Source organism: Molothrus ater, chromosome 5 (assembly GCF_012460135.2).
Source record: "Molothrus ater isolate BHLD 08-10-18 breed brown headed cowbird chromosome 5, BPBGC_Mater_1.1, whole genome shotgun sequence".
Taxonomy (NCBI): Eukaryota; Metazoa; Chordata; class Aves; order Passeriformes; family Icteridae; genus Molothrus; species Molothrus ater.
Genome location: NC_050482.2, coordinates 50,760,940 through 50,785,714, shown reverse-complemented (window position 1 = coordinate 50,785,714; position 24,775 = coordinate 50,760,940). Strand labels below are relative to the sequence as shown.

At 53.3% G+C, this 24,775-nt stretch overlaps 2 protein-coding genes across 2 annotated transcripts; one reads left to right on the top strand and one right to left on the bottom strand.

Annotated features, from left to right (window-relative positions):
• Nucleotides 1-4,807: 4,807 nt before the first annotated feature.
• CDC42EP1 (CDC42 effector protein 1) lies at nt 4,808-12,811 on the top strand. The gene is made up of 3 exons (XM_036401798.2): nt 4,808-4,994; nt 8,466-9,349; nt 10,353-12,811. The coding sequence occupies exons 2-3, from the start codon at nt 8,905-8,907 to the stop codon at nt 11,153-11,155; spliced, it is 1,248 nt and encodes a 415-aa protein (XP_036257691.1). The 5' UTR covers nt 4,808-4,994; nt 8,466-8,904; the 3' UTR covers nt 11,156-12,811.
• An 896-nt stretch (nt 12,812-13,707) lies between these two features.
• Nucleotides 13,708-19,948, bottom strand: LGALS2 (galectin 2). The gene is made up of 4 exons (XM_036401271.2): nt 19,843-19,948; nt 15,370-15,452; nt 14,999-15,158; nt 13,708-13,897 (listed from the first exon to the last, which is right to left on the bottom strand). Exons 1-4 carry the CDS (start codon nt 19,846-19,848, stop codon nt 13,751-13,753), a joined length of 396 nt encoding a protein of 131 aa, XP_036257164.1. The 5' UTR covers nt 19,849-19,948; the 3' UTR covers nt 13,708-13,750.
• Nucleotides 19,949-24,775: the final 4,827 nt, after the last annotated feature.

The following is a 24,775-nucleotide window of genomic DNA, read 5'->3' as shown; positions in this document are numbered from 1 at the left end:
CCACGCCCCTGGCTTTCACCTCTTCCCTTTGACCAGAATGGGTTCCCCAAGCACAATTTCCCACTCCCAACATGGATGACTTATCTCTTAATCCCCATTCCTTATATCCCCACATCCTCTCTCTGTATACTGTACTCTTCCTCCCCCCTGCATGCCACTCCCCCTCTGCTCTATGGATGCATCTCCCATTCCTTGTTCCTTGACAGTCCCCTCTCCCATGCCATGCCAGCCCTGGGGACCTAGTCCCTTCCCTTGAAAACCCACAGCTCCTCCTTTCCCCAAAACACCTTTATGCACCTCCTCATGCAATTCATTTCCAAAAGGCCCTTTCCTCATAAAGGCCCAGAATTTCCCACTCACCCCCATCCCCTCCTTCCCCCCCGGCATCCCTCCTACCCTCACCATCTCCTCCTTTCTCTCCCCACCCCAACAACCTCCATCCCAGCTCCTTCCAGCCTGCATGGGCTTTAAACTCCTGTAGATGTGCTCCCCCTCCTTGTCCTGCCAAGGGAATGTATTTGAGGGAGGGCAAAGAGATTCTCAGATCCCCCTGCACACAGAGAGCTGCTTCTCCAAGCACCAAATTTGTATCGGAGCCCTCCCCCCAGTCCCTCCTGCTCTGACTTTTACAAGGTCTGTGAAAAAGAACTGGAGAATCAAGGGTGGGGTTGTTCTGGGGAGATGTAGTCTACATATATAAATATATATCTTTATATTTACATCTCCTTTCCTAGTACGTGGAATCACAGAAGTGTTTCCAGGCCACAGGCAGCTGTTCCTGGATTACTTCTCGTTTATGCAACATCCTCCCTCCCCCTCCCAGCTATGTCCCAAACTCCCCCTCCCTCCCCTCTGTGCCCATGTAAAACTTGGAGGGAAAGCATAGATCAGGGTCTGTCCTGGGGTCTGTCCCTCCATCCTCACACCCACCACCACCCCACAACCCCCACAGCAGCCCTACAGCATCCCACATCCCTGGCCAGCAGACAGGAATAGCATACCAGGAGGAAGCCGGGGAGTGTGGAGGGAGGAGGAAAGATGAAAATATTTGGGATAGGAGGAGATGGGCAGAGGGAGGGAGGCAGCCCGCCAGCAAGCCTGGGAACTCATCCGTGCCTCCTCCTGGGCTTTGGCAAACCCCGAGGCTTTGAGTTCCCAGCCCTGCTCCCAGGGGAAAAGCACACACTCCCCCCTTTGCAAATCCCACAAGCAGGACGTGGTCAGTCCCATTCCTTCAGCCTCCCACTGCTCCAGGGGAGGGGAGGAGCTGGTGGGTAGAGTCAGAAGTGGGTGTTTACAGGGTTGTCCACCCCACTTATAGCATGAGTGGGTCTAAGCCAATGCTGCTGCCTGCCTGGTGGTGCTCACCACAACCTCCCTGCTCTCCTTCCCCAGTGCAGCACAAGGATTCTGGGAACCAGAGCACTCCAGCCCCTTTCCCTGGTTATCTCAAAGGCAACAGGCACAGTGTGGGGAACTCGCAGCAAAAATGGGCCGAGCCTGGCCGAGCACATCTGGGGGTTCAGCCAGAGGAGAAATCACCCCAGTGGAGAAACAACAGGGCATGAGGGACCCAGTGCCTACAAAGCCAGAGCTGGCATCAGACCAGGGATGCTCTTGGCAAGACGCTGGGTGCTTGCACCTATCCCTTGCCCCAGGCTGTCACCTCCTGCCACCACTCTGGCTTGCTCACCCTGAAACCGGCTTTGCCTTCAGCTCATCCCCAGGGCAGTGAGACATGGGCTGGAGGCAACACTGAGGGCTGTGGGCTGGGAGCAGGGAGAAGGGACCTGACAGCCCCAGGGTGAGGGGGGAGCTGGATGAGCCATGCCAGGCAGGGCAAGGGAGCTCTCTGCACCCCCATCCCCATCGTGGCAGGGCTCTGTCCCCCCTGCTGCTGGCAGTAATCCCCATACCCATGTGGTATGTGCCCTCACGGCCCCAAGAGAAGAATGGAAACATCTGGAAGTCACCTGCAAATGAGCAGCACTTTGAGTTAATGAGGAAATATGAGCCAGAGACCCTGGGCAGCAACAGGATATCTGCTTCTTGTGCACTGAGCAAGGCACCCCCTTCCCAACGAGCCCCCTGCCTGCCCGCCCTCTTCAGGAAGTTTCCAGCACTGTTGTGCTCTTGGAGGTCCATCCCTGGAAATTTCCCAGGCAAGGAGGGCAGGTGGGAAGGCAGCAAACTGAAATGGCAGGGAATATAAACCCGTGGGTGAGCACCCTGTCACAAGCTGGGATGCCCTCATCACCTTCTCTTGGCTTCTCCCAGGCACCAGGGAGAGGGAGTAGAGGGATTTTTCTTTACTGAAGGGGAGTCCTGTATCAGTCTCCTTCAGGCATTGAGCCTGTGAGTGGAAGGCACTGCAAAGTGAGATAGGATGAGGGAGTGAGCACCAGAAAGTATGGGGCAGAGACTTCAGCCCCCCCACATCCATCCACTCCTCTCCTCCCCATCACATTCAGTCATCCATAAGACCTCAACCCTATGTTGGAGGGATGAGTGCTGGGAAGATGAGGGGATGCAATTTGCACAGCCTTGTCTTTGATGTTGTGGTAGTTAAAGCAAATCCTCATCTGGGAAAGCTGCTGGGCCACTTGTCTGCTCCATGATAAGCCCAGTAGCCAATCTCTCTGTCATGGTGAGACTGGTACTGCTGCCTGGGGCTCAGGGTTACAGATGGGATGAAAGATTGGGGTGACTGAAGGTAAATGGGGTAGCTGGGCTGGGAGGGGTCCAGTTCCTGCCCAGGGCACCCACGGGTGGTACAGTGACTCTGCAGCACTCTCCGGCCTCACAGCCACCTCTCCTTTATCAGCTGAGGTGGATAAATAGGCTGAGAAGCAGGATTGAATGGACTGACTTTCCAGGCTGTTGTATATAAAGAAGGGGGTGTAACCAAGCAGCCAGAGGCCAGGATGAGTACTGAGACGCAGAGCTGGCACATCCCCTGACCCTTGAGGTCACCAAAGTACTTCAGTGCTAGACCTAGAAGTACAAAAGTCAGAGCTTGGCTGGCATGGCTGCAACATCACAGGTTTGGGGAAGGATGATGAGAAGGCATTTCCAGATGCTTTCCTGGAAATGAAGCCCATCCTGGCCTGGAGCACAGAGATACTAGGAGTAGCACTGAGAAGGAGGCAGTGGAGAGCTGGCCGCTCTGCAAGAAGCAGAACGTGGCCCCTGTCCCATCTGGAAAAGATTTGTTCTGCATTCTCCAGTGGAGGTGGCTGCCGTGGCCAGGGCTCTGCTTCCTGATGCAGCCTCTGCTGCAGGGCACAGGGATGGGGGTGAGGGAGAGCCCCTCAGGCAGGGTGGGAGGAAATGCCCTGGTGGGCCATGCAGAGGGAGGAGACCCAAAGAAAGGGTCTTTTCCTGCCTCTCCCTCCACCCCAGTTAGCTTCCACTGAGCAGGACCTAGGGGAAGGAATGCCTACCATACCCCTGGCAAGCTGGGAGGATGCATGTCATGATTTCTCCTCCTTTCCTCACTGATGGCAGAGCTCATCTCCTATCAGAGCTAAACGTCCGTCTTCCTCCAAGACACAGACCCGCTTAAAGTACCAACATGCACATACGGTCTTAATTCCTAATGGAGAAAACTTCCACAGAAGGTAGAAACTCCAACTTCCATTTCACAGAAAAGAAGCCAGAGAACAGTGCCAAACCCTACTGCTGCTGCTTAGCAAAGCTCTGAGCAATAGGGTGCTCCTGCCTGGCACCCCAGCACAGGCCACCCGAGCCCAGTGAGCGGCCATTTTGACATCTCCTCTGCAGACATCTTTTCATCCCTTCAGCCAAGCCCTACTTAACCCCAACAAGTCTTGTCTCGCCTTCACCTGCAGAGACACCTCCCTTCTTCTCAGCAGGGCCCTGAATAGGTGCTTGTACGTGGCCAAGTGGTCCCCAGCAGGGCCACCAAGCCAAGCCTGAAGGCCATGAGGGTCACCACTGGCACAGATGATGCTACACCCACCAGCAGGTTGCCCCTATTGGCACTGATAGGGTCTTCTGCCCTATTAGTGCCAATAGGGACTGATCAAGGGATAACACATGATGCCAGAGGGATGTGGTGTCCCATGTGTGGGCAGAAGCTCTCCCTTGGTGCACCAAAGAGCACCTCCTTGCATTTATCCACAGCCACCAAAGAGCACCTCCTTGCATTTATCCACAGCCACCCCCTCAGCCTGGTCTGACACACTCTCGCTGGTATGACGCTTGTCCTGATGCACTAATGCTTGTCCTGACCCTGTAACAAACACCAGCCTGGCCCAGGTGGCCTTCAGGGAGGCTGTCATCCTGCTAATGCCCACCCCAGTGCTACCCACAGCTCCTGGTACCACCACCCACCCGCAGCCCCCAGTCCTGACTGGCAGTGCTACACCCCTGGGAACTTCCTATCCAATATGGGATCAGGGGACCCTGTGTGATACCCGAGGGGTCAGACACACACACAGAGGGTTCAAGTCCCTCTCCTTTGCCCTGCAGCCGGGCTCCTCTAACTCGGTTAGACAGCAGCCTGGCCTTCCCCCTTCCCCCAAAGCCACTGTAGCCGGCACCCGGGAGCGGGAGGCGGCCAATGCCGGCAGACGGGAAATGGCACCGGGGAAGCGGGGAGGAGGAGGGGAGCGGCAGAGAAGTTCCTGAAGTTTTCTGTCCTGGATAGTTGGAATAAATCTCATTTTCTCTGGTCTCCCTGCCGAGGCGAGGATTGGCTCGGCAGTGCTGCAGCCCGCCCTCCTCCTTCCCACGTCCCCTCCCCGCCAGCTTCGCTCCCTCTCTCCCGTGGCATCAGGGCGTCAGCCTGGGAGAGCCAGCCTTGGGGGGACAGCCGTGGGAAAAGGAGGGGACAATGCCTCCCCTTTCCCCCCCACTGCATCCCGGGGCACAGCACCGGTAATCCTTGGAAGAAGTTACACTGCGGAGAGTGTCTCGCAACTTCTCGTCTGGAGGACGGGGAAAAAAATAATAACCCTGGTTCGAAAAAGGTAAATCCTGAAAGTTTTGGTTCATCAGTTTGTAGAGCTGGGGGCAGGGGAGTGGTGGGACCAGAAGGAAAAGGGTGGAGAGGGTGTTTGGAGAAGGGAGAAGCGGGAGGGATGGCAAGGCAACAGAGACGGGAAGGATGGTAAAAATAAAGGGAGCAGAAAGCAGGAATGCAACAGGAAACTGGGAGTGAGGAGAGGGGACGCGGCACGGGGGGAGAGGCGGGAAGGAAAGGGAGTGAGAAGAGGATCCCACGGATGGGGGAAGGCAGGAGGACGCTTGTTTCCCAAACCTTGCTCCAGATACCCCTCAAAGCCCCACAGGCTCTCGGCACCTCAATTTTAGGGGTATGGAGGAAGAAAGGGAGCACTTTTTCACAAGTGGGCAGGGAAGGGATGGATGGAAACTGCCCATCTCCATAGCTCCAGCTTCCCTCTGTGTCCCAGAATGTCTGCTTGGAAAAATATCCTTGTTATACAGAGATATCACTATGTGTATATATAGCAGCCAGCAGCACAGGAGTCAGATTTAGGCGTCTGCCTACTGCCCGGCTCGGCTCCAGGGAAGCTGAGAGAGGCCCAGCCCAGCCAGCCAAGCCCCTTTCCCCCTTCCCCAAGAGCCCGTCCCTGCTGGCTTTCCTCATCCCAAAGCAGTCACCCAACAGGGGAATTCTGCCTCCCTTCCTTCGGGGAAAGGGAGGTTTTTCATCACTCAGGAAGGCTGGGAAAGCCTTCCTGGCCACCCACAGCCATTTCCACCCGCTCTTCCTGCTGTTGAGACCACCCCAAATTTCTTTTGCAGTATGTCCCCTTTGGGGGAGGGAAGAGGCTGCTTTCAGCAGCTCTATCCAACTAGACATCTGGATTATTTTCCCCCCCTTCTGGTTTCCGCTCTTCCCAGCAAGCAGAACAGCTCTGGCCATTCCCAGCTAGTGGAAAACCAGTGGTAACCAGCTGAACTCGGGGGGGGAACAGGCTGGGAGGAGGAGGAGGAGTGCTGGCAGTGGGTCTTTGAAGGCAGGGGGCTTCCCAGAGGAGGGAAGAAGGAGCTAGAGACAGTATGCCAGGGAAGGGGAGGCCGTGGTGGGCTGTGGGCTTGGCTTGCCAGGAACTGGCAAACACCAAGGGCTGCCAGATGGAAGAGGTGGCACCCAGACAGAGAGAGGGCCAGGCAGAGGGTCCCTTTGCCCAGTGGAGGAAAGGACAGCACCCAGGTCACCCTTTGCCCACAGAATCACGAGTTCCCCTGGCCTGGAGGAGTCTGTTCGGGTGAAGGGGAGGGCTCAGAGGGGGCAGGGAGCCACACCAGGGGCAGAAGGAAAGAAAAGAAAGAGTGAGATTGAAGGAGGAAAAGCCCAACAGGCCTGCCAGAAACCTGCCATCCAGGTAGGGCTGGGCACCAGCTGCTTCACTCCCTCCCTCCCTCTCTCCCTCCCTCCTCTTCCCAGCAATTGCTGCCTGCCAGCAGCAAGGAGAGCCAGGGGCCAGGAGCTGCTGGCTTGCTTCCCTGTGGTGACCAAGGGACAAGAAAGGAGAAACACTTTTGTCAACCCCACTCCCTCACTCAATAGTTGTCCAGACAGGGAACAAGGGGATGCTCTCCTCCCACGTCCTCCCTTTTCCTTGCCTCCCTACCCCATCCCAAGGTGCAATGTCCCCCATAGGGGGGTGCAGGGCAGCTGTGTTGTGGGGGGATCTGGGGTGGGGGTAGGAGTAGCCCTGCCTGGTGCAGTACATGCTAAAGGGCACAGTCCCCACTTTGGGTTTCTTAGGGGCTCCAAAGTGCAGAGGAAGGGGAAAACTTGAGGGCTGTAGCTCACCTAATCCCCTCTCCCAGAGTCACATGCTTTCCTTGGAAGATCCTGGGGACAGCTCAAAAATATGGTTGCATCTCTCTCCCTGTGCTCCCAGGACCCCAGCTGTGCTGCAGGCACCACCCCAGTAGTTTCCTTTGCCGTCCAGGAGAGCCCTGACCCAATGACTATGGGTGGGCTTTCACCACAGAAAGGAAATAGCTCCCCAGTAATGCCCTCACCCCAAATCTGCCATGTGCCTGGTTTGTCCTGGCTGCAAGGCAGCATTGCACGGCATCTGTGGGCAGGAGGAGGACATGAGCTGCAGGACCTGGGGGCCAGCAGGAACCCAACCTGCCACCACTCTGTCCCTGCTGCCACCAGCCACTGCCACCCCAGGAGGCCACTGCCACCCTGGGAGGCAGCCAATGGTGCTGGGCGCTGCTGGGGGAGGTTTGTTTTCCCTTCCCCAGTCATTAACCCCTGGAAGATAAGAGAGGCCCCGGGTGAGCAAACAAGGCCAGGGCAAAGCAAAAATGCATCTAGCCAGCCAGACGAAGCAATTTCATGTCCAGGACTTCCCTTCTCCAGAGCTTTTGCCATCCTGGCACTGCCTGGCTGCTCCAAGGCGATGCACGGACAAGCAGAAGAGGCAGGAAATGTGGCAGGGAAAGCCATGCAGCAGTGGGGGTCCCAGCACATGGAGATAAGAGATATGAGGCTCCTGTGTCACCTCTTGGCATGCTGTCCTCCACAGCCATCCCTGCTGGAGGGACTCAGCTCTGTCTGATGCCCCAGGCACAGAACTGAGCCCAGGGAAGGATGCGTCCCCAGCTGGCTTCCCAGGCCACCAACACTCTGAGATGTCCCAAATCCTCTCCTTTCCCCAGCCCACCCTCTCCCACTTGCTATGCATACCAACAGGGGATCTGCTGATCTGACAGTCCTCCCCACTGACTGGGAGGTCATCACCCTGCTGTGCATCCAGTGCATCCAGCTGCTGCTTCCTGCCTGCCCCTCGCTGCCTCTGGGACCTGCCTGAGTGCAGGGACCCACCCCACCTTCTCTCTCCTCCAGCCTCAGGCAATCACCTCCCTTGCCATGCCTCAGTTTCCCCTGTCTGCAGAGCAGCTTCCCTCCCCACACTGCCGACTCCCTGCTTCTCCAACATGTCTGCCCAGCTCCCAGGGACCCAGCCAGTGAAGGACAAACAAAGCAATATACAAATACTGCATTTTTGCTTCCCACCACTCCTCCCGAGAAGCACATGGGCCCCAGGCCTCACCCTCTCCTCAAGGGTTCATCTGAATAGCAAAAAGGAGGGAGAGGTTTCTCGCCCCAGGAGCTTGGGCAGCCAAGCAGGGCATTGCTCTGGGAGGAGGTTCTGCCTCGGAGGGAAATCCTCAGCCTGTGTTGTGGCGTGGGTCTGGCAAAGCTGCTTTGCAGACGGGAAACTAAGGCATACTGAGGTAGGTCAGCAAGGTGAGGGAGAGCACATGTTTTTGGAGGAAAGCCTTTTTCTTCCTCCCCAGGAGAAGGGCCAGATAAAGGGGCAGCCGGTAGCAAGCTCGCCACTGCCTTATGCACCGCCTTTAACCTCCCCAGGCAGTTCTGTGGATACAGCCAATGGGATTGGGAAAATCCTGTCCAAGGCTTTCACTGTTCCTCTTGCCTTGTTTAGGTGGCCAACAAGGGAACCAATGCTCTTGCCCTGCCAGTCCACCTGAAGCTCCCTTTGCTGCCCTGATGCCCCATCCGTGACTGGCTCCCACTCACCCAGCGGCAGTAGAAGACAGCAGATTAATCTCTAAGTCTACGACCAGACACAGCCTCCAGTGACCTCTGCAGAACAGGGGGTGACCCAGACACCCCCGGGGACATCTGTGTGCCACCACTGTCCTCACACTGGGGACGTACCCTCTGAGGGTGATTTCATGAGCGCGACGTAGCGCAGGGAAGCAGGAAACCTGCCGAGAGATAAAGTGCCATGCACTGCCACCCCAAGAGCATCAGAGCAGAAGCAATGGGGAGGCTGGGGATGTGACAGAGCACCCCAGTGCTGGAAGCCTGGTGAGGGCTGATTTTTGGAGCTTTTTCAAAGGCAGGCTGAAGGGTGCAACATGAGCCTGGGGAAGCTGCCGGTGCTGAGCTGGGTGTCAGGCTCCCATGGCAAGCGGCGGCTGAAGTCGGAGCTGACGCCGGACATGATCAGCCCGCCGCTGGGTGACTTCCGGCACACCATGCACGTGGGGCGCGGCGGCGACGTCTTCGGGGACACCTCCTTCCTCAGCAACCACGGCGGGGCCGACACCGCCAAACCCAACAGCTTCTTGGCGCGGACGCTGCGGCACGTGCGGCGCAGCCCGCTGAAGAGACGGGGCAGCGGGGGCCAGGTGGGTGCCTCGCCCGCGCCCCCCGCCATCTCGCCCATCATCAAGAACGCCGTCTCGCTGCCGCAGCTCAACGAGGCCATGTATGATGGAGACAGCACCAGCAGGGGCTTGACCAGCAAGTTCTCCTTCAAAAGTGCCTCCAACAGCTTCTCCAAAACACACCAGGCCTACGGTGAGTGCAGCACAAGGCCCAGGCTGGTGCCCTGGTACTGAGCACCCTCTGCAGCCCTTCTCCATTGCTCCATGCCTCAGTTCCCTCCACAGTGAGGAACTTAGGGTTTTAAGGAGAAATGGGATATTTGAGACCGCCCGGTCTTGACAATCCCTCCAAGCAGATAATCCTAACCTTCCTCCTGCCCTTGGAAGGTGTCCTTCCAGGGTGTCCCTCAAAGCAGGGCAGGGATGATTTCTCTGTTTCTGCCCCTCTCCTGTAGCGCTACACAGCTGGCAGCCTGTGTGCAGATCCTGTAAGGGAGCACCCCCCATCTACCTTTTCACTTGAGCAGCCTCCCTGAGGAAGCCAAAAAGGTGCTGGGACAGTGCAGCAATTCCCACTCCAAAGTAGTGAGGTCAAGGGGACCCACAGCATGGCCTTCCCCACCTCCACACAGATGCTCCAACCCTGTCCTTAGCTGTGCCAACCTCTACATCTCCATGTGCTGCTCCTTAGGGATTCCATCCACCCTTCTCCACCGTGTCCACATCCCTCCCTGCCAGCCAGGGTGCCCTTTGGGGAAGGGTTGCGGGAAGGATGGGACAGGACATCTGTATGGCTCCTCTCCAGCCTCACTGCACTGGGCTGTGCTCAGCTTTTCCCCAGGGAGGGAGGTCTGGAGCAGAAGGTCTCAGGGTGGGGGTTGGATCAGGGGTGCCTGCAGCAGCCGGGGGAGGTGGCCGGGCTCAGAGGGAAAGGCAGGCTGAGGCAATGCTGCCATCTCCTGGTCTCACCTGCCTAGCTCAGCCCCACTGCCAGCTTATGGAGCCCAGAGCCCACCTGGAGACCCTCTGCTGTAACTCTGGGCTTTGGAGATGTCCACAGAGACACTGACCTGTCCTTTAGAGGCCAGTGCCACTGACAGGATCATGACCTGAGCCACTTTGTCAGCAGGGTCCCTTTTCCCCTGCAGAACTAAGTCAAGCTTGCTCCCTCACCAGCCATACCTTCTGCCTTACAGGTCTGGAGTCCGGATTTTGTACCATCCCTCGTGTCCCTCGTTTGGAAAAGGCCCAAGAGAGCACCTGTCCTGGGGAGGACGAGCTGGATCGCTCCGACTCCCTGCTGTCCTTCCGCCTCGACCTGGGGCCCTCCCTGATGAGCGAACTCCTCCAGGTGATGAGCTTCTCTGAAACCAATGGCAGCGAGGTGGGGGAGGATGGCCCACACCTCCTGTGTGAAGAGGGGACCAAGGACAGGGTCCCTCCAGCAGTTCCTGCATCCCATGAAGAGGACAAGGCAGCATCCAGCTTCTGGGACCACTCCAGGCAGAGCAACGTGCCAGGGGCCAGCTCACTGCCAGGTCTGTCAGTCCATGCCAACGGAGAGGCACGTGCCATCGAAGGTGCTGGAGCGAACTCTGTCTGGGCTTCGGGGCCAGGGGCAGTGTCCACAGGGTCCCCGTGGCAAGGCCACTGGAACGACTGCACCATTGAGGCTGGAGAATTTGACCGAGCAGCCCAGGTCCTGGCCCGCCATTACGGTGGGACCAGCACCCCACGGAGCTCGGAGAAGGGTGAGGGTCCCCGGCAGGCCCGGACACAGACCCCGTGGGAGAGCCCCAGCAGCAGCCTGTGGGGGTCACGAGTGACAAGGGAGAGCCGGTCCCCTGAGGCCAGCTGGAACCAAGGAGAGGAGGAGGAGGAGGAGGAGACCAAGCTCTCCAGCCTGCAGGAAAGCCACAGTGGTGCCCGAGGGGGCCGCAGCAATTCCTTCGAGTATGCCGATGAGGAGGAGGAAGAGGACGATGAAGTCAAGGTGTGAACAGCCATCCCGCCCATCACAGGCCCCACCAGAGACACTGGTGCCAGCATCTCTGCCCTCCTCCCTGTGCCCCACCCGCTGGTGCTGGTGTCACCAGCAGGCCCAGTGGGTGATCTCCTTGCCAAGTGGGGGCACTGGGCAGGCCGGGGAGGGCAGGAGGAGAGCCCATCTCCTGGGGGGCTCCCTGGGGCTGGGCCAGTGGGCTCCACAGAGCCAGGCATAGCACCCTTCCTCCAGCCTCACGGCCCTTAGACATCAAAGGAACAGTCCCATATGCCAAAGGAACCCCGAATCCTTCCTACCACATCCCACTCTCCCCAGCACCCCCTCTCTCAACCCCCATCCTGGCTCCACCAGCATATCTGGGGACATACTTCATCCTTCCACTGATGTCCCCAGCCCTCCTCTGTAATGGCAGGTGTGCCTCCCCAGAGATATTCCCACTGATAGCTTTGGCACGTAGGGGATGGGGTTTCCCCAGCTCCAGCTGGTGCAAGACCCTTCAGAACAGCACATCTATCAACAGGGGAAGGTCAGCTGGGGTCCCAAGGGACAGGCAAACCCCACAGAACTGAGCTTTCTCTTTTCCCCCACCTCCCTCAAAAAGCTGTGTGCTTGCTGTTCAGGAGGTGAGAGCATGCACAGAAATAATCAGGAATGTTTCCACTTGCCTCCTGCTGCTGGGCATCACTTAGGACAGCTTCCTTCCTGACCCCCACTCCCCTCAGCAATTGAGACGGGAGAAACTTCTTGGCTGACTGGTGGCAAAGGCAGGTTGTCAGGTCACCAAATTCTGCAGTTCAGGCCCTAAAAATCCCTTCTTTTCCCCCTACCTCAGAACAAGGAGACTCCTCTGCAGCCACTTGGTTTGTGCCACCATCCTCGTGGTGGTGGTGGCACAGTTTGTGTCTCCATCCTGTCCCCCTGCCCATTCCCCACACACACCCCTCATTGCAGTGCACCCTTCCCAAGGGTGGTGTGGAGCATGGCTGATGTGCCCTGCCGGGTGGCCCTGGGTGACAGAGCTGCCCTGGAATGAGCTGTCCCCACGCTGGCCCACGTGCAGACTGGCCCTCACAGAAGCGCCTTTGTGCCATGGTGTGGAGCCAACATGCTTGGGGGCTGAGGTCACTGGGGGGACCCTCACAGGACCCCCCTTGTTCTCTGGGACAGCAGGGCGTGTGCAGTGGGAGGAGATGCTGGGCCATGGCTGCAGGACTCTGCTCCCACACGTCTCCCACCACCCAGCTGCTTTCGCTGGGAAGCTCTTCAGAGCAGGATAAAGAGCTGCAGGGTGTGCACATACTGCACGTGCAAGTGCCACTTGCAGCCAGGCCACCAAGGTTAAGGACAAGCCCATGTTCCCCAACCTCCCCAAGGGGCTGCCTCATGCCAGCCACCAGCAGCAAAACAGGGCAGGCACCAGCTTCAGGAAGTCCCCAGGTCTGGCCACTGGCAGCCAGCAGGATCAGCCTTATTCTCCCTTGCACCTTCCAGGGTGGGGACCTGGGCTCTCAGGATGAGCTCCCCTCTGCCCTCTGCTTCCCAGACCATAACACAAGACCAAAGATCCATATCTGTGGAATTATCCTTTCTGCCTCCCCTCTGTATCCCATGCACTTATTATTGTCCCTATTAAAACAGTTTTGATACTAACCTCTGTTGCGTCCCCTTGGCTGCTGTGACCTTATTGTCTTCCTTGCTATGTCTGCTGGAGCCCCAACCCAGACACCAATCCCTCCATCTTTGGCAGTGAGGAAGTGGAGAGGGAGGGCAAGGACACTGCCACCTTGCCTTGGACCAGGCTCTCTGTAAGATGCTCTTCTACTCTGCTCCCCTCCCACCCAGCCTGAAGTGTCCCAATGTTTGCTGTCACACATCAGTCTCACTTTTGAGTTGGCAAGGTACTTTAGAATTAGAGCAGCAGCATGTAATAATTGGGACTAATTGCCTGTAGTCCTGTGCTAGGAGGTACTGAGCCACATGACTGAGCCCAAATCCCACTGCCTCATTTTTGATGAGTAGGATCTGCTGTGGAAATGTCAGAGTAATGGCTAACCTGACTGGAATGTGCCAGCAGATAAGTGAGGTGAGGTAGAAGGGAAAGTTGGAGATGATCTCTTATCTATGGCAGGAATGTTGGCTGGGGGCACACCTGTGCTGTCATCCCCATGCCACCTTTTAATGATGCACTTTTGTAGCACAGAATGCCACATCAAATGTCACTTCATTTACATTTATGCCTTCCTTCCCATTTCACCATCCCCTCTTCCCAAAAGCTCGGCTGCAGGAAGTAATGGAGCTTTGTGAAAAGATTACACAACTGTTTCTCCAGCAATCATATGGTGTCCTCATCCTGGACCCCACCTACAGCCTGCTTTGGCCTACCTACCATCCCTTCAACCCCACAGCCTGTTCTGACCTGGAAGGTACCTGGCATTATCCCACAATGGCTTCTTTCCTATTGGTGGGAGAACCTTGGGCTTGGTCAGTGGCTTGCACAAGAGACACAGAGCTCTCACAGAAGACAAAGCAGCTGGAACAGCCAGCCTTCCACTGGCTTGGGTTTTTATTAGAGCCAGGAAGCAGTGCCCATCAGGTGAGCTTGAAGGAGATGATCCTTAGGCCCCCCAGGATGCTTACATAGGTGATGTTGCGGTAGCCGTGCCGGTTGGGGAAGCACACCTCATGGCCATCGGGCAGCTTCACACGGAACTTGTCTGACAGCATTTCAATGAAGAACTGGGAGAAAAAAGAGAAAGAAGGGCAGGAATTGGGAGCAAAGAGGGTATTCAGAGGTCAGCTTTTAGGCAAAAGGCCTGACTGTTACATTAGAGGGTCAGACCTGTCCACTACAACCTTAAGCAAGGTGCTGGGGGTTGAGGTAAGGGTGATTCAGGAAATGAGCAGTTGATATCAAGGGTCTAAGCAGGAATACAGACTATGACTGGGGACAGGATCTCTCCCAAGGCTGTTTCAGGTACTCAGACTGTAAACTCACAGCAGCTAAACCCAGGTGTGCCTTTACATGTATTCAGAGAGCATATGGAAGGTGTACCACCACTGTTCTCCTGAATAAACCTGACCCCCCAATGCCCTCAGCAGCTCACCAGGACTCAGAAAAAGGAGCTTTGCTGATAAACGTGCACAAGCAGACAGGACAAGAATGCATCACCGGTCATTGAAAACTAAAGGCAATGTTCCCCAAAGCCGTCATCTCACTACCCCTTCCCCTAGAGCCATTTCTAGCTGAGGAAACAAGCTTTCTCTCCACAGATATAGGAACTACTCCTAAATGCAGCCCTGTTAGTGATTTGGGACATCAGATAAGGCGAGGCAGCAACTAGGACAGCATCCCTGGCAGGAAGAGAGGAAGGACAGATTGGCAGCATGGATCCAGGAGTAATTAGGACAGAAGAGTTCAGGGAGAGGCTTTTGGGCATTGCTCCAAACTCGAGGTTGCCTTAAAGCCTGTGTTTACATAGGAAGGAGGGAGAGAAATAAGGTAAACAGCAGCAAAACCCTACTTCTTGGAGACTCGTTTACTTTCATACATGCCCCAGGTACACTCCCCTGCTGGGCAGATGGAGGGGCCAGGAAGCACTTACAAAGCGTGAGACAGACAGGGCACACTTAAAATTCCCAGAAACATTGCAATTTTGAAAGAGGAGTGGAAACAGCAATCAGGACCAAAAACCCAGAAGAGGGACCATGGTGAGGGAGCAGGAGGTATTCAGTGGGACCGGGAAAACTATGGGAATCTGCTAACCAGGAGCTTCCCCTCACACCCTATCACCCCAAACACACCCCACATATCCCCTGACACCACGCTGGCACCCTCACCTTTACAGTGCAGCCCCTGAAGAAAGGGAGGTGGCGGTCACGGAGTTCCGTCTCCCAGGAATCAGAGCGCTTGGAGTTGCAGACGATGACAGACTCGTTGAAGCGGGGATTGAAGTGAAATGCCAGATCTCTTGAGCTGTAGCCAAGATTGATGCTGAAGCTGTAAAGGAGCATGAGGAAAGTCATATGCATGGACAGGAGAGGGTCTTGGAAGACTTGATATCCAACACACATCTCTGCACCCAGTTCCTCCATCAGTGTTACAGGTGGCACAACAATGTGCTATTTTGTATCTGGCAACCTTGGAAAACTACCTTCCTCTATAGCCCACCTTCAACCCTGGCATGGCAAGATGGTTTCTTTGTACTTACCCAACAGTATCAGCAGATATTTTGCCCTTCACCTTCAGGGTGTTCCCAGGCTTCATATTCAGGTTTAAGATTTCAATATTTCCCTAAGGCAGAGAAAAATAGTCTGTGGGGCTCCTTCAGCCATTCCTCCTGACTTGGCACTGCAATTGAGAGGGTGCTGCTTGGAGGCATCCCAGCCAGGAGAACATAAATTGCTCTCAGCTGGTGCTCCTCTCATGACAAAACCCTCCATGCTGCAAGTCTTGCATGAACTTCTCATTCAGTGAGAGAAGAGTGGGCTGAGTGAAACCCGCAAGAGAGAAGAGACATCCGAGAGAGAGGAAGTGAAAACTGTCTTGTCCTCAGCAGAATTAAGAGAAAGCAGGACAGCAGAGATACAAAGAGGGTTAAAGCAGAGGGGCAATGTCCAGGGTTTGGTGGAAAGCCGATGCTGCCCAAGAAATGCAAATGGTGAGAGTGGCTATGACTCTGCCAGTCTCACTCAGCCTTGCTGAGCTGAGGACCCTGAGTGACAGAGGACAGGAGCAGCAGCCCTTACAGGCATTTTCCTCAGAGGGCAGAGTAACCAGGAAGGGAGACACCAGCAGTTTAGCTCAGAAATGCTTTGCACATTGGACCTTACAGCTCTAAACTTCACTGTGGTTTACACATTAACATGACTTCTGCTTCTAAAAAGTTCCAACAGCTGCTATTAAGCCAGAAGACTTTGATGCTAGGAAAAAACCTCCATATGTACACTTCTTACTAGGGATTCCAGCAAATAAAAGCAAATCCCAGCCTCCTTGGTGGCTCCCAGGGGAAGGACTATGACACAGAGCCCTTAGGGGTGCTACTGTAGACATGAGCTAGGACAAGCATCTTCCCAGCTGGCCAGGGAGGTGTGACCACCATGTTCCCTTCTTTCCTGTGTGTAACAGCTCACCTAAAAGAACATCCCATCCTTCTGTGGCAAGGGGCAGCTCCAAAATCCATACCAGCAGACAAAAATGATCTCCATCATCCTTCCCCACAGTGCTCTGAGAAGGGCTCAAAGGGGCTTGGAGGAGAGGACAACCAACACATCCTCTCTAGATGGCTTGAGTTATGGAGTGTCCTTTTCAGGAGTGACAGAGTGGCATCCCAGCTTCTTCCCTTCTTGTGGCTCTAGATTCAGCTGTGTGGATTGCAGTACCCATATGTGCCAGCTCTCTGCAACCTCCCATCCAAACCCAAACCTTTTAGCCTGAGGAGCCACACACCAGGCCACACCAGGTTCAATAGTCCCATGTAGGGGGATACAGTATGGGTAAATGAAGGTGGTATAGAATGCAATCTTATCCCCTAAAGAGTTGAAGGTGAGACAATTACTAAAGATCAAGAGCAGTCCTGATGTTAACAGGCCACATTTTTAGCCAATAAAAAGAGTGTTATAAAAGAGTGGATTGGTGGGAAGTGGAGTCAGTTGGTTACTGTGAGGACAAGGAAGAGTCAGTGCCTAGAGGAGCTCCCTACAAGAAACATCAAGGAGGTATGAAACTCTAGCAATATGGAACTCTTGCAATGTAAAGATAATAGAACTCTTGCACTATAAGACAACAGTCCCATCCTTCCTAACCCTTAGATCTAGGAATGTTGTCCTCACTGGAGAGTATCATCCCTGCTGTATTCTTCCCAGGTAAGAGCTCAGTAGACAGTGCCCCTGCTTTCTAAGACTCCAAAAGTCAAGTGGAAGAGGGAGACAGAGGAGGGGGTTAAGGCTTGGGAGACCAGTCATCCCTCAGTCCCCCTCCCAAGCCCTACAGAGAGCAGCTGAGTGCTCCTGCTGCTGCACAGACAGCTGGTAGACAGCTTCTACCCTTCCCTAAAACATTCTGAACAAAGGAGAAGTAAGTGCTGATAAGCACTCCTTCCCTGGAGTGTTTCCCACAAGCAAGGGGTCATAAACTCCAGCAGGCTTGGGAAATTTGTTTACTGTGGAGAACCTGAAACTGTTGGTGAAACCTCCAGGGCTGAGCATGGAACCAGCAGGAACCAGTGCTGGGGATGGTGTTTTCTGGCATTGGGTCTCTTTCCCTCCACACTGCTGTGTCCACAGCACACCTGTACACACCTTCCTATCACACTACTGCCCTGCAGCCATCTCAGGGGTAATACAGAGCCCAGGGTCCCCTTCTCAAATATTGGAGCAAAATTGAATGGCTGGCTAAATTGCACAGTTACTTGCTTTTTATCTGGGGAGTAAGGACTTGCTGTCTGAACAGTATCCTGATATTCCAGTCTTAGTAAATATACCCATGAGAAGGAGGTTTTCTGCAGACTTAGGCAAAAGCAAACAAGCAGTAATTGCTTATTTTCATTAAGTATAAACATATTAAACCAAGGTATATCTTTCCAACACAGTTTATAAATGTCATACTTGTTAACCTTCATTACTTGCTAAATTTGTAAACAAAACTCAGAGATACATACACAAATTAAAACCCCCAGAACACAGTACACAGAAAAGCTAAAAACTGCTGTGGATGCCTACGGTTGGAATAGGAGAACTCTCAGCTCTAGTTGCAGTTTCTGATATGCAGGATTCCTATAACCTGGAAAAACCATAAAACGGAATCACTCCGTTTCTGTCTAACCAGGGCACAGTGGGTTAACAGCAGGGCATTATCCATCTGACAATAATTTGATGGATTTTGCCAGAACTATCTTTCACTTCCAAGGGTAACACAGAAAACTTTAGCTCTGTCACCACCCTATCAATACCTGCAGCAGCGGGTACTGTTAATGGAATCAAGTCTTGGTTTAGATTTTGGCTTTGCTGTGCTGGTATAAATTTGACAGACCCACCAGGGGGGTTCAGGTGGTTTCTCAGAGGTTGCTCCAACCCATCCCATATGGCACCAATAATTCCCTATTTCCTGGGAGAATTCATACCAGGTAGGTATGTGAATTTGGTCTATATGTGGTTATGCCACTGCTGCAGTAATATTCATGGTGCCATCCATTTGTATGTGAATTTGATACAAACATTTTCAGCCTATCTGAAAGGCCACAGAGGGGAGAAGTTAATAGGGCTGGACTGACAGGAGCTACTATCAGGACTCGCCTTAATTGATGTTGCTTTCATACATTGCTTAAATACACACTGCCTTTTGCACAGAGGCTGCCAGATCTGAGAATCCTGTCGTTTTAAACAGCAGCAGGCTTTCCTGTGTCCTGTCTATGCCCCCAGCCCAGCAGGCAGCTCAGGTAGTCAATGAGTAGTTATGGTTACCTGGGGTAGCAGTTAAAAATACTCTATGTCACCAGAATCTTTCTGCCTCTTCCTCACTCAGCAAGATCTGATCTCTGCCCATAAGGGAAACTTGCATTCAGTTTCATATTCCCCTGAACATCTAGAATGTTCTTCCAGTAATGTATCTTACTCTGCAGGGAACCGTAGTGTGGGTTTCTCCACCCCCCTCATGCACAGTTTCAGTTTCAATTAAAGGCTGACCTTTTTCTGCTTTTGGGGTAGAGTGAGAGTCTGCCTCTAAATCATCATCATTGTACCAAATGTCCCCATCCCATGTTTCAAGATCCTGACAATATACCACCCCATAGATATGCTGGACTGAATTAAAGGATGATTCATGTGGGATTTTATCAAGTAACTTACCTAGATTTTTCTGCATCTGTTTTTCTCATATTTCAGCTGCAGACAGTAGTTTTTCTAATTGCTAATTTTTATTTAAAAGAATATCTATTAGTTTTTACAACTTCTCCTGTGCCCCTTTCTCAAAAGACAATGCTGTTCTAAGAACCTCATTTTCTGACTTCAAACTCATGAATTTTAGATCTGCAACCCTTTTCAGGTGGCAGGTTTGATTTTTGCACACAAGATGAAAAACCTCCCAAAACTGCACAAATAACTTACCTTCTTACCTTTCATGGGCAACTTACCTTTTCCTCATCCCATTTTTCATTCGACCTGCAAACTAGTCATGTGGTCAGCTATTGCCTGTACATTATCACAATTAGTTTATACCCATTCCAACTCTAGAGGAGAGAGGCAACTACCAAACTTCCACAGGAGAGAGTAAAATTTTAGCTTTACACTGGTCACCCTTGAAAACCATTTTGCCTTTGGTCTCCCTCAGAGAGAGATGACCTGGGCACACCAGGCAGGAGAAAGCTGTCACCCACAGAGGGATAGTAAAAGTAACAGTAAAGGCTTGGTCAATCTCCCTCAGAGGCTTAATCTCCCACCAGGTAGGAAGAACAGTCAAAGTTCGGAACTGTTGAACGGTACTTTGGACCAGAAAATGGTGATGCCAATTAAAATGTTACGATTCGCTGTTGAAGTCATCTGCCCAAATTATGGTGGAAAGAAGACTAAATGCCAGTTCAACAATGCCGACTTTATTTTACAAAATTAATCTTATACGGGAAAGAGAATTGGAGAGAGAAAGAGAGTAGGGGAGAAGAAGCAAGACAGGTCAAGTAGAAGGTGGTCACCTCCATGGATCTAGCAGCCTCCCGTTGGTCCTTCTGTGCCTTGGGATTCTTGATGGTGGGGTCTCATCCAGTTCACTTAATTTCCTCAATAATTCTTATGCAGTCCCTTATTAGGGTAAAAAGCAGAGGTAGAAGTGGCTTTCAGTTCCACGTTAGCATGTGAGGCAGCAGTAGGCGTGGTTCTGCCATCGCGCACACTCAAATCTTAATTCAACGGCCACCAGGGGTTTCTGGGGGTTGTGTGAGACAAGTACCTCAAAAAATAAGTGTCCTATTTGTGACCCCACTTCTTGCACTTCCACAGTAGTTCACTTCTTATCCAACACACCACAGCTGAACTTTGACCTGAACAGTTTTGGTTCAGTTAAACTGAACCAAAACTGAAACCTTGCTTCCTTCATGGGTTGTGCACAGGCACTCGTGACTTTTTTTCTGCAACAAGTTCACCACCAAGCCCTTGTTTAAGGCATGTACTGCAAATTACTAACCCTTTCCTTACAGCTGCCTGAGAGGTAGACCAGTATGTGTCTCCTAATTGTGTCCAGTTCTGGGCTCCTCAGCACAAGAGAGACATGGAGCGCCTGGAGCGGGTCCATCAGAGAGCTAGGGAGATGATGAAGGGACTGCAATGTCTCTTATAAGGAAAGGCTGAAGGAGCTGGGCCTGTTCAGCCTTGAGAAGAGACAACTGAGAAGGGACTTCACCAATATCTATCAGCATCTGAAGGAGGGTGTCAGAGGGATGGAGCCAGGCTCAGTGGTCAAGCAATAGGACAAGAGGCAACGGGCAGAAACTGATTCACAGGAAGTTCCACCTGAACATGAGGAAGTGCAGGTGAGTGTACAGTGGAACAGACTGCCCAGAGAGGTTGTGGAGTCTCCCTCACTGGAGATATTCCAGGACCATCAGTATGCAATCCTGTGCAATGTGCTCTGGGACAATCCTGCTAGAGCAGGGAGGCTGGGCAAGGAGGAGATGAGCCCCTGTGAGCCCTTCCAACCTGACCCATTCTGTGATTCTGTCTGAGGGATGAGTAAAACTCCCTGTGCAGAGAGTTGAGTGCAGAGCCACAAGTACCGAGGATGCAAGAATATGCAGAGAGAGAGACAAGCAGGAAAGAGGCACGAGCTGCTCAGAGAGGGGCCATGAGATTTTATCAAGATAACATTTACCCCCTCCTACAATGCTCAGCAGGGGCGTTCACCCCCCTTTTATTTGCCATTGGGAACAATAGTGGGAAGCCACGCAGCAACTCTGCCAGCACTGGCGACTTCCTTCGTCTGCAGAGCTGAGCCTCCATGTGGTCACACACCAGCCCTGTGCAGATGGTCTCCCTCATGCAGGGGTATGTGCTCCCCACATCAGAAGGGGATGAGACTTTAGGGACCCCAGAAGAGTCAAAATTCTCTACTGCAGTTGGAGAATTTTGGAGATGGCGATTGGGATGATGAAAGGAGAGTGACATGGGCAGTTGATATTTCCCTGCTGACACTGCAAAGCAGAAAGCCTGTGGAAACAATGATAACATGGGAATGTAAATCCCAAAGAAAGAGGAAATCCGGCTAAAGAGCATCTGCAAAAGAGGTGGAGTATCTGTGCAGTAAGGAAAACATAAACAATAGCTGAAGAAGCTGGCAGCTGCTGGTGCGAAGGATCCAGGAACCCTTCACTCCCCAGAGAGATGATCCTATAATAGGATACCTGATTGGGAGCACCCCTCCAGGGCTCCCTAGATTTTTACCCAGGCCAGAGGGCAGTTGTACTGGTATGGGACACCCATGTTACACCACTGTGACCAGAGGAGCATTTGCTGCATTCCCAGAGGGACAGCAAAGACCCAACAAGCAGTCACTTGGTGTGAGGGTGGGGGGTCACCTGTGGCCCAAGGGCAGGGTGAGCTTCCAGCAGGGAGCAGGCAGGCCTGCAATTTTGCATCGAGAAAACAAAATAACCCCAAACATATTTTAAGAAGGGAAGAGCCTAATGCAAGCATGTTGGCTTTCAGCCAGGAGAATGGTAGGGCAGGTCCTCTGCAGACAGCTTTCACCCCATAAAATGCAGCAGTTCTACTGCGGAGGTCCCACATGGTAAATTTTGGGGTCAATAATCTTTCCCAGCCTTCCTGCTAGTCCTGAGGTGGTCTCAGGCCACCAGGAGCACCAAGGAGATCTCAGGACCCTGGGTGCCTCCAGACAGCAGCACCTCATGTACCATAGCCTAGAGCTGCCACCACAACCACAGGGCACCACACAGCTGTTGAGAACAGACCAAATGCCACCCTCCCCAGCAGGCTGCCAAGATCCTCGGCAGTATCCTTGCTGGCAGCAGGATTTATTTTGTTTTCTTATTTGGGCAGGAGATAAGCCAGCTAGGTGTGAAGCCCTGAGGAAAACCACAGACTTCCCCACTTCCCAGCCAAAGTAGACTCAGCAGTTAGAGGATTCTCAGGGCCTTCTGTGGCAGAGACAGCCCCCAGAATCCACACCACCACGCCAAAATCATCCCCACTCTCTCTCTCAACAGTATTCTGAGGAAGGGCTGCAAGGGGCTCAGAGGAGAAGGCAGCCAACACATTCTCTGTAGACAACAGGAGCTATGAACAGCCCCCTGCAGACTGACACGGGTCACCACCAGAGATAAATGCTCAATCCAGAAGGCATCAGGAAGATAGAGGAAGGCAAGGCAGCCATTCTGGGTGCATGGATGCATCTTCCACTGTCCCCACATCAACCCAAGCTCTGCAAGAAGAGGGCAGAGATCCCTTTAGCACCCTCATGAAAGGCTTGGTGCTAACTAGGCACCAAAGAAGTGGCACTGGAGAATGGCACGTGTCATGGTTTGACACTGGGACAATGCCAGTGCCTCCATGAGAATACTCTCTCCCTGGTTTCTGCTGTGAGATGTGACCAGGAATAAGCAAAGCAGGCTCCCAATTAGGAAAAAAAATTTATTAACTAAACTACAAGGAAAAGGGGAAAAAGAAGAAACACACAAGGAAAATGAAAACTTCACAAATACATCTCCTCCTCCTCCCCACAATTCCCAATACAATACATCCCCCAAATCATCGACTCTCGGTCCAGCACCACCCTTCAGAATACTCAATCCTCAGTTCATCAAGAGGAGGAGGAGTCCTTCTTGTGCCAATGGTGACCTCTTCCTTTCATGTCCAGTGCTCTCACCACTGAACAAGGACCAGAGCTGCTTCTAGGGTTGTCTTTTAAGGATGCTTCGTCCCACTCCAAAAAGCCACAGTCTCAACTTTGGGACATCTGTCCCCCCATATTTTTCACCCCTGAGGCCGAGGGGTACCCACACGGAACCCTCTTGGTCCTGAGGCATTGCCTCCCCCTAGAATGCAGTCCCTGTATCACAAGGAAACATGGCTCTGTCCATGGCTACACACAAAGAGTCCAGCAAAAGCTACTCCATCAACTCTTCCACCTGAGTTCTTCTCTATTTCTCTCGTGGCCCATTTCCTCTTATCTCATCTCTATCTCTCTTCTCATTCAGCTCCAGGAGGATTAGCATTTGTAAGGTTTCCATCATCCAAGAAAAAGGTTAAAAATCTGAGGCTCTGTCTGTCCAGAACTCCCACGGCTGCCCTGCCAGGCACCTTCTCGCCACATCCCCCCCCCACTTCTGCTTCTCGGCTGGCCACTATTAAATTTCAAGGTGGCACAGGCTCTGTCTCTCCTGGGAGGGGGTGGTGGCTGCCCGATGCCTCTCAGTGCTCCTCCACCCTTCCATCCTGCAGGGGCCTTCCCCTCCCTTCTGTCCAGGCCCGGCCTCCCTCACCCGGCCCCATGGCTGCCCCTGCCCCGCCCAGCCCGCAGCCGGGCAGGGGAGCTCTGAACCCTTCACTGACCGGAACCCAAGAGAGCCTCCCAGGGCAGAGCCCTGCTTTAACCCCGTGGGCTCAGAGGCGCATCCAATGACCCAATGGCCACATTAGGTGCCAATATTAAAATCTGAGCCCTGATTGGCCTGACCACAGCATCCCAGAAAACATATTTCCTGTCAAACCACCACAGCACGGCAGCATGGATAAGGTACCTGTCCCACGTTGCACTTCAGGCACCGAGGGAGCCTGTGCCTTGGACCAGGCTTCAGTGTCTGCTCAAGGCAAAGGGAGCTGGAGAGATCAACCATGCATTCTTTCTCAGAGTAGCAGCTGCTTACTCTGCTATTATTTCCTACTGCTTCATATAATTTGTACTCCACAGCAAGCTATTGTCCCTTTCCACTGGCTATTTATTTCCTTGAATAGCCTCTGGGGAAAGATTTCAGTGCGAGAGTAAAGAAAAAAGAAAAACTCCACACAATAAATCTCAAGCAGTGACCTGATTTAAACTGTGTTCTCTGACCTCATCTGGGCCCTGGTTGTGGTTCCTCATGGCAGTTGTGATTAAGGCCTGTTTCTGCTTTGATTTCCTCTCTTCATTAAGCCTAGGGGGGAATGACCCCTGCCTTAGAGGGCTGTGGGGTGGATTTTCAGAGGCCAGGGCTCAGGATACAACTGAGCAGAAGCTTCCACCACCTCCTAAAGGAGATGCTCAGCCCTCCACCTGCCTGTACAGAAATTCCTGAATAGGACTAGCTTCCCCTTTAGTCAAGAGGTGTTGGTTGGTCTCTCAGAGAGTGCTGCAACCTACACCCAGCTGATCCCTGAGCTCTGAAAGTCAGCCAGCTTCCTAACGGAGGAGGACCGAAAGAACAAAGTGTACTTACCTCAACCAAACACTGAGGTAAGCAAGAAACAGGGTAAGCAGGTCTGTGGATCTGAAGGGTGTTTACAGGAGACAGTTGTCCAGGAGATGCAGGAGAAGCCAAAGCAAGGATAAGCACAAGAAAAAAGTGCCCAGGAGCACCAAGCTCCTGCCTAAGATGTTACCCAGAGTGGGATGGCTCCTCTAGAGAAAGCACTGGTCTC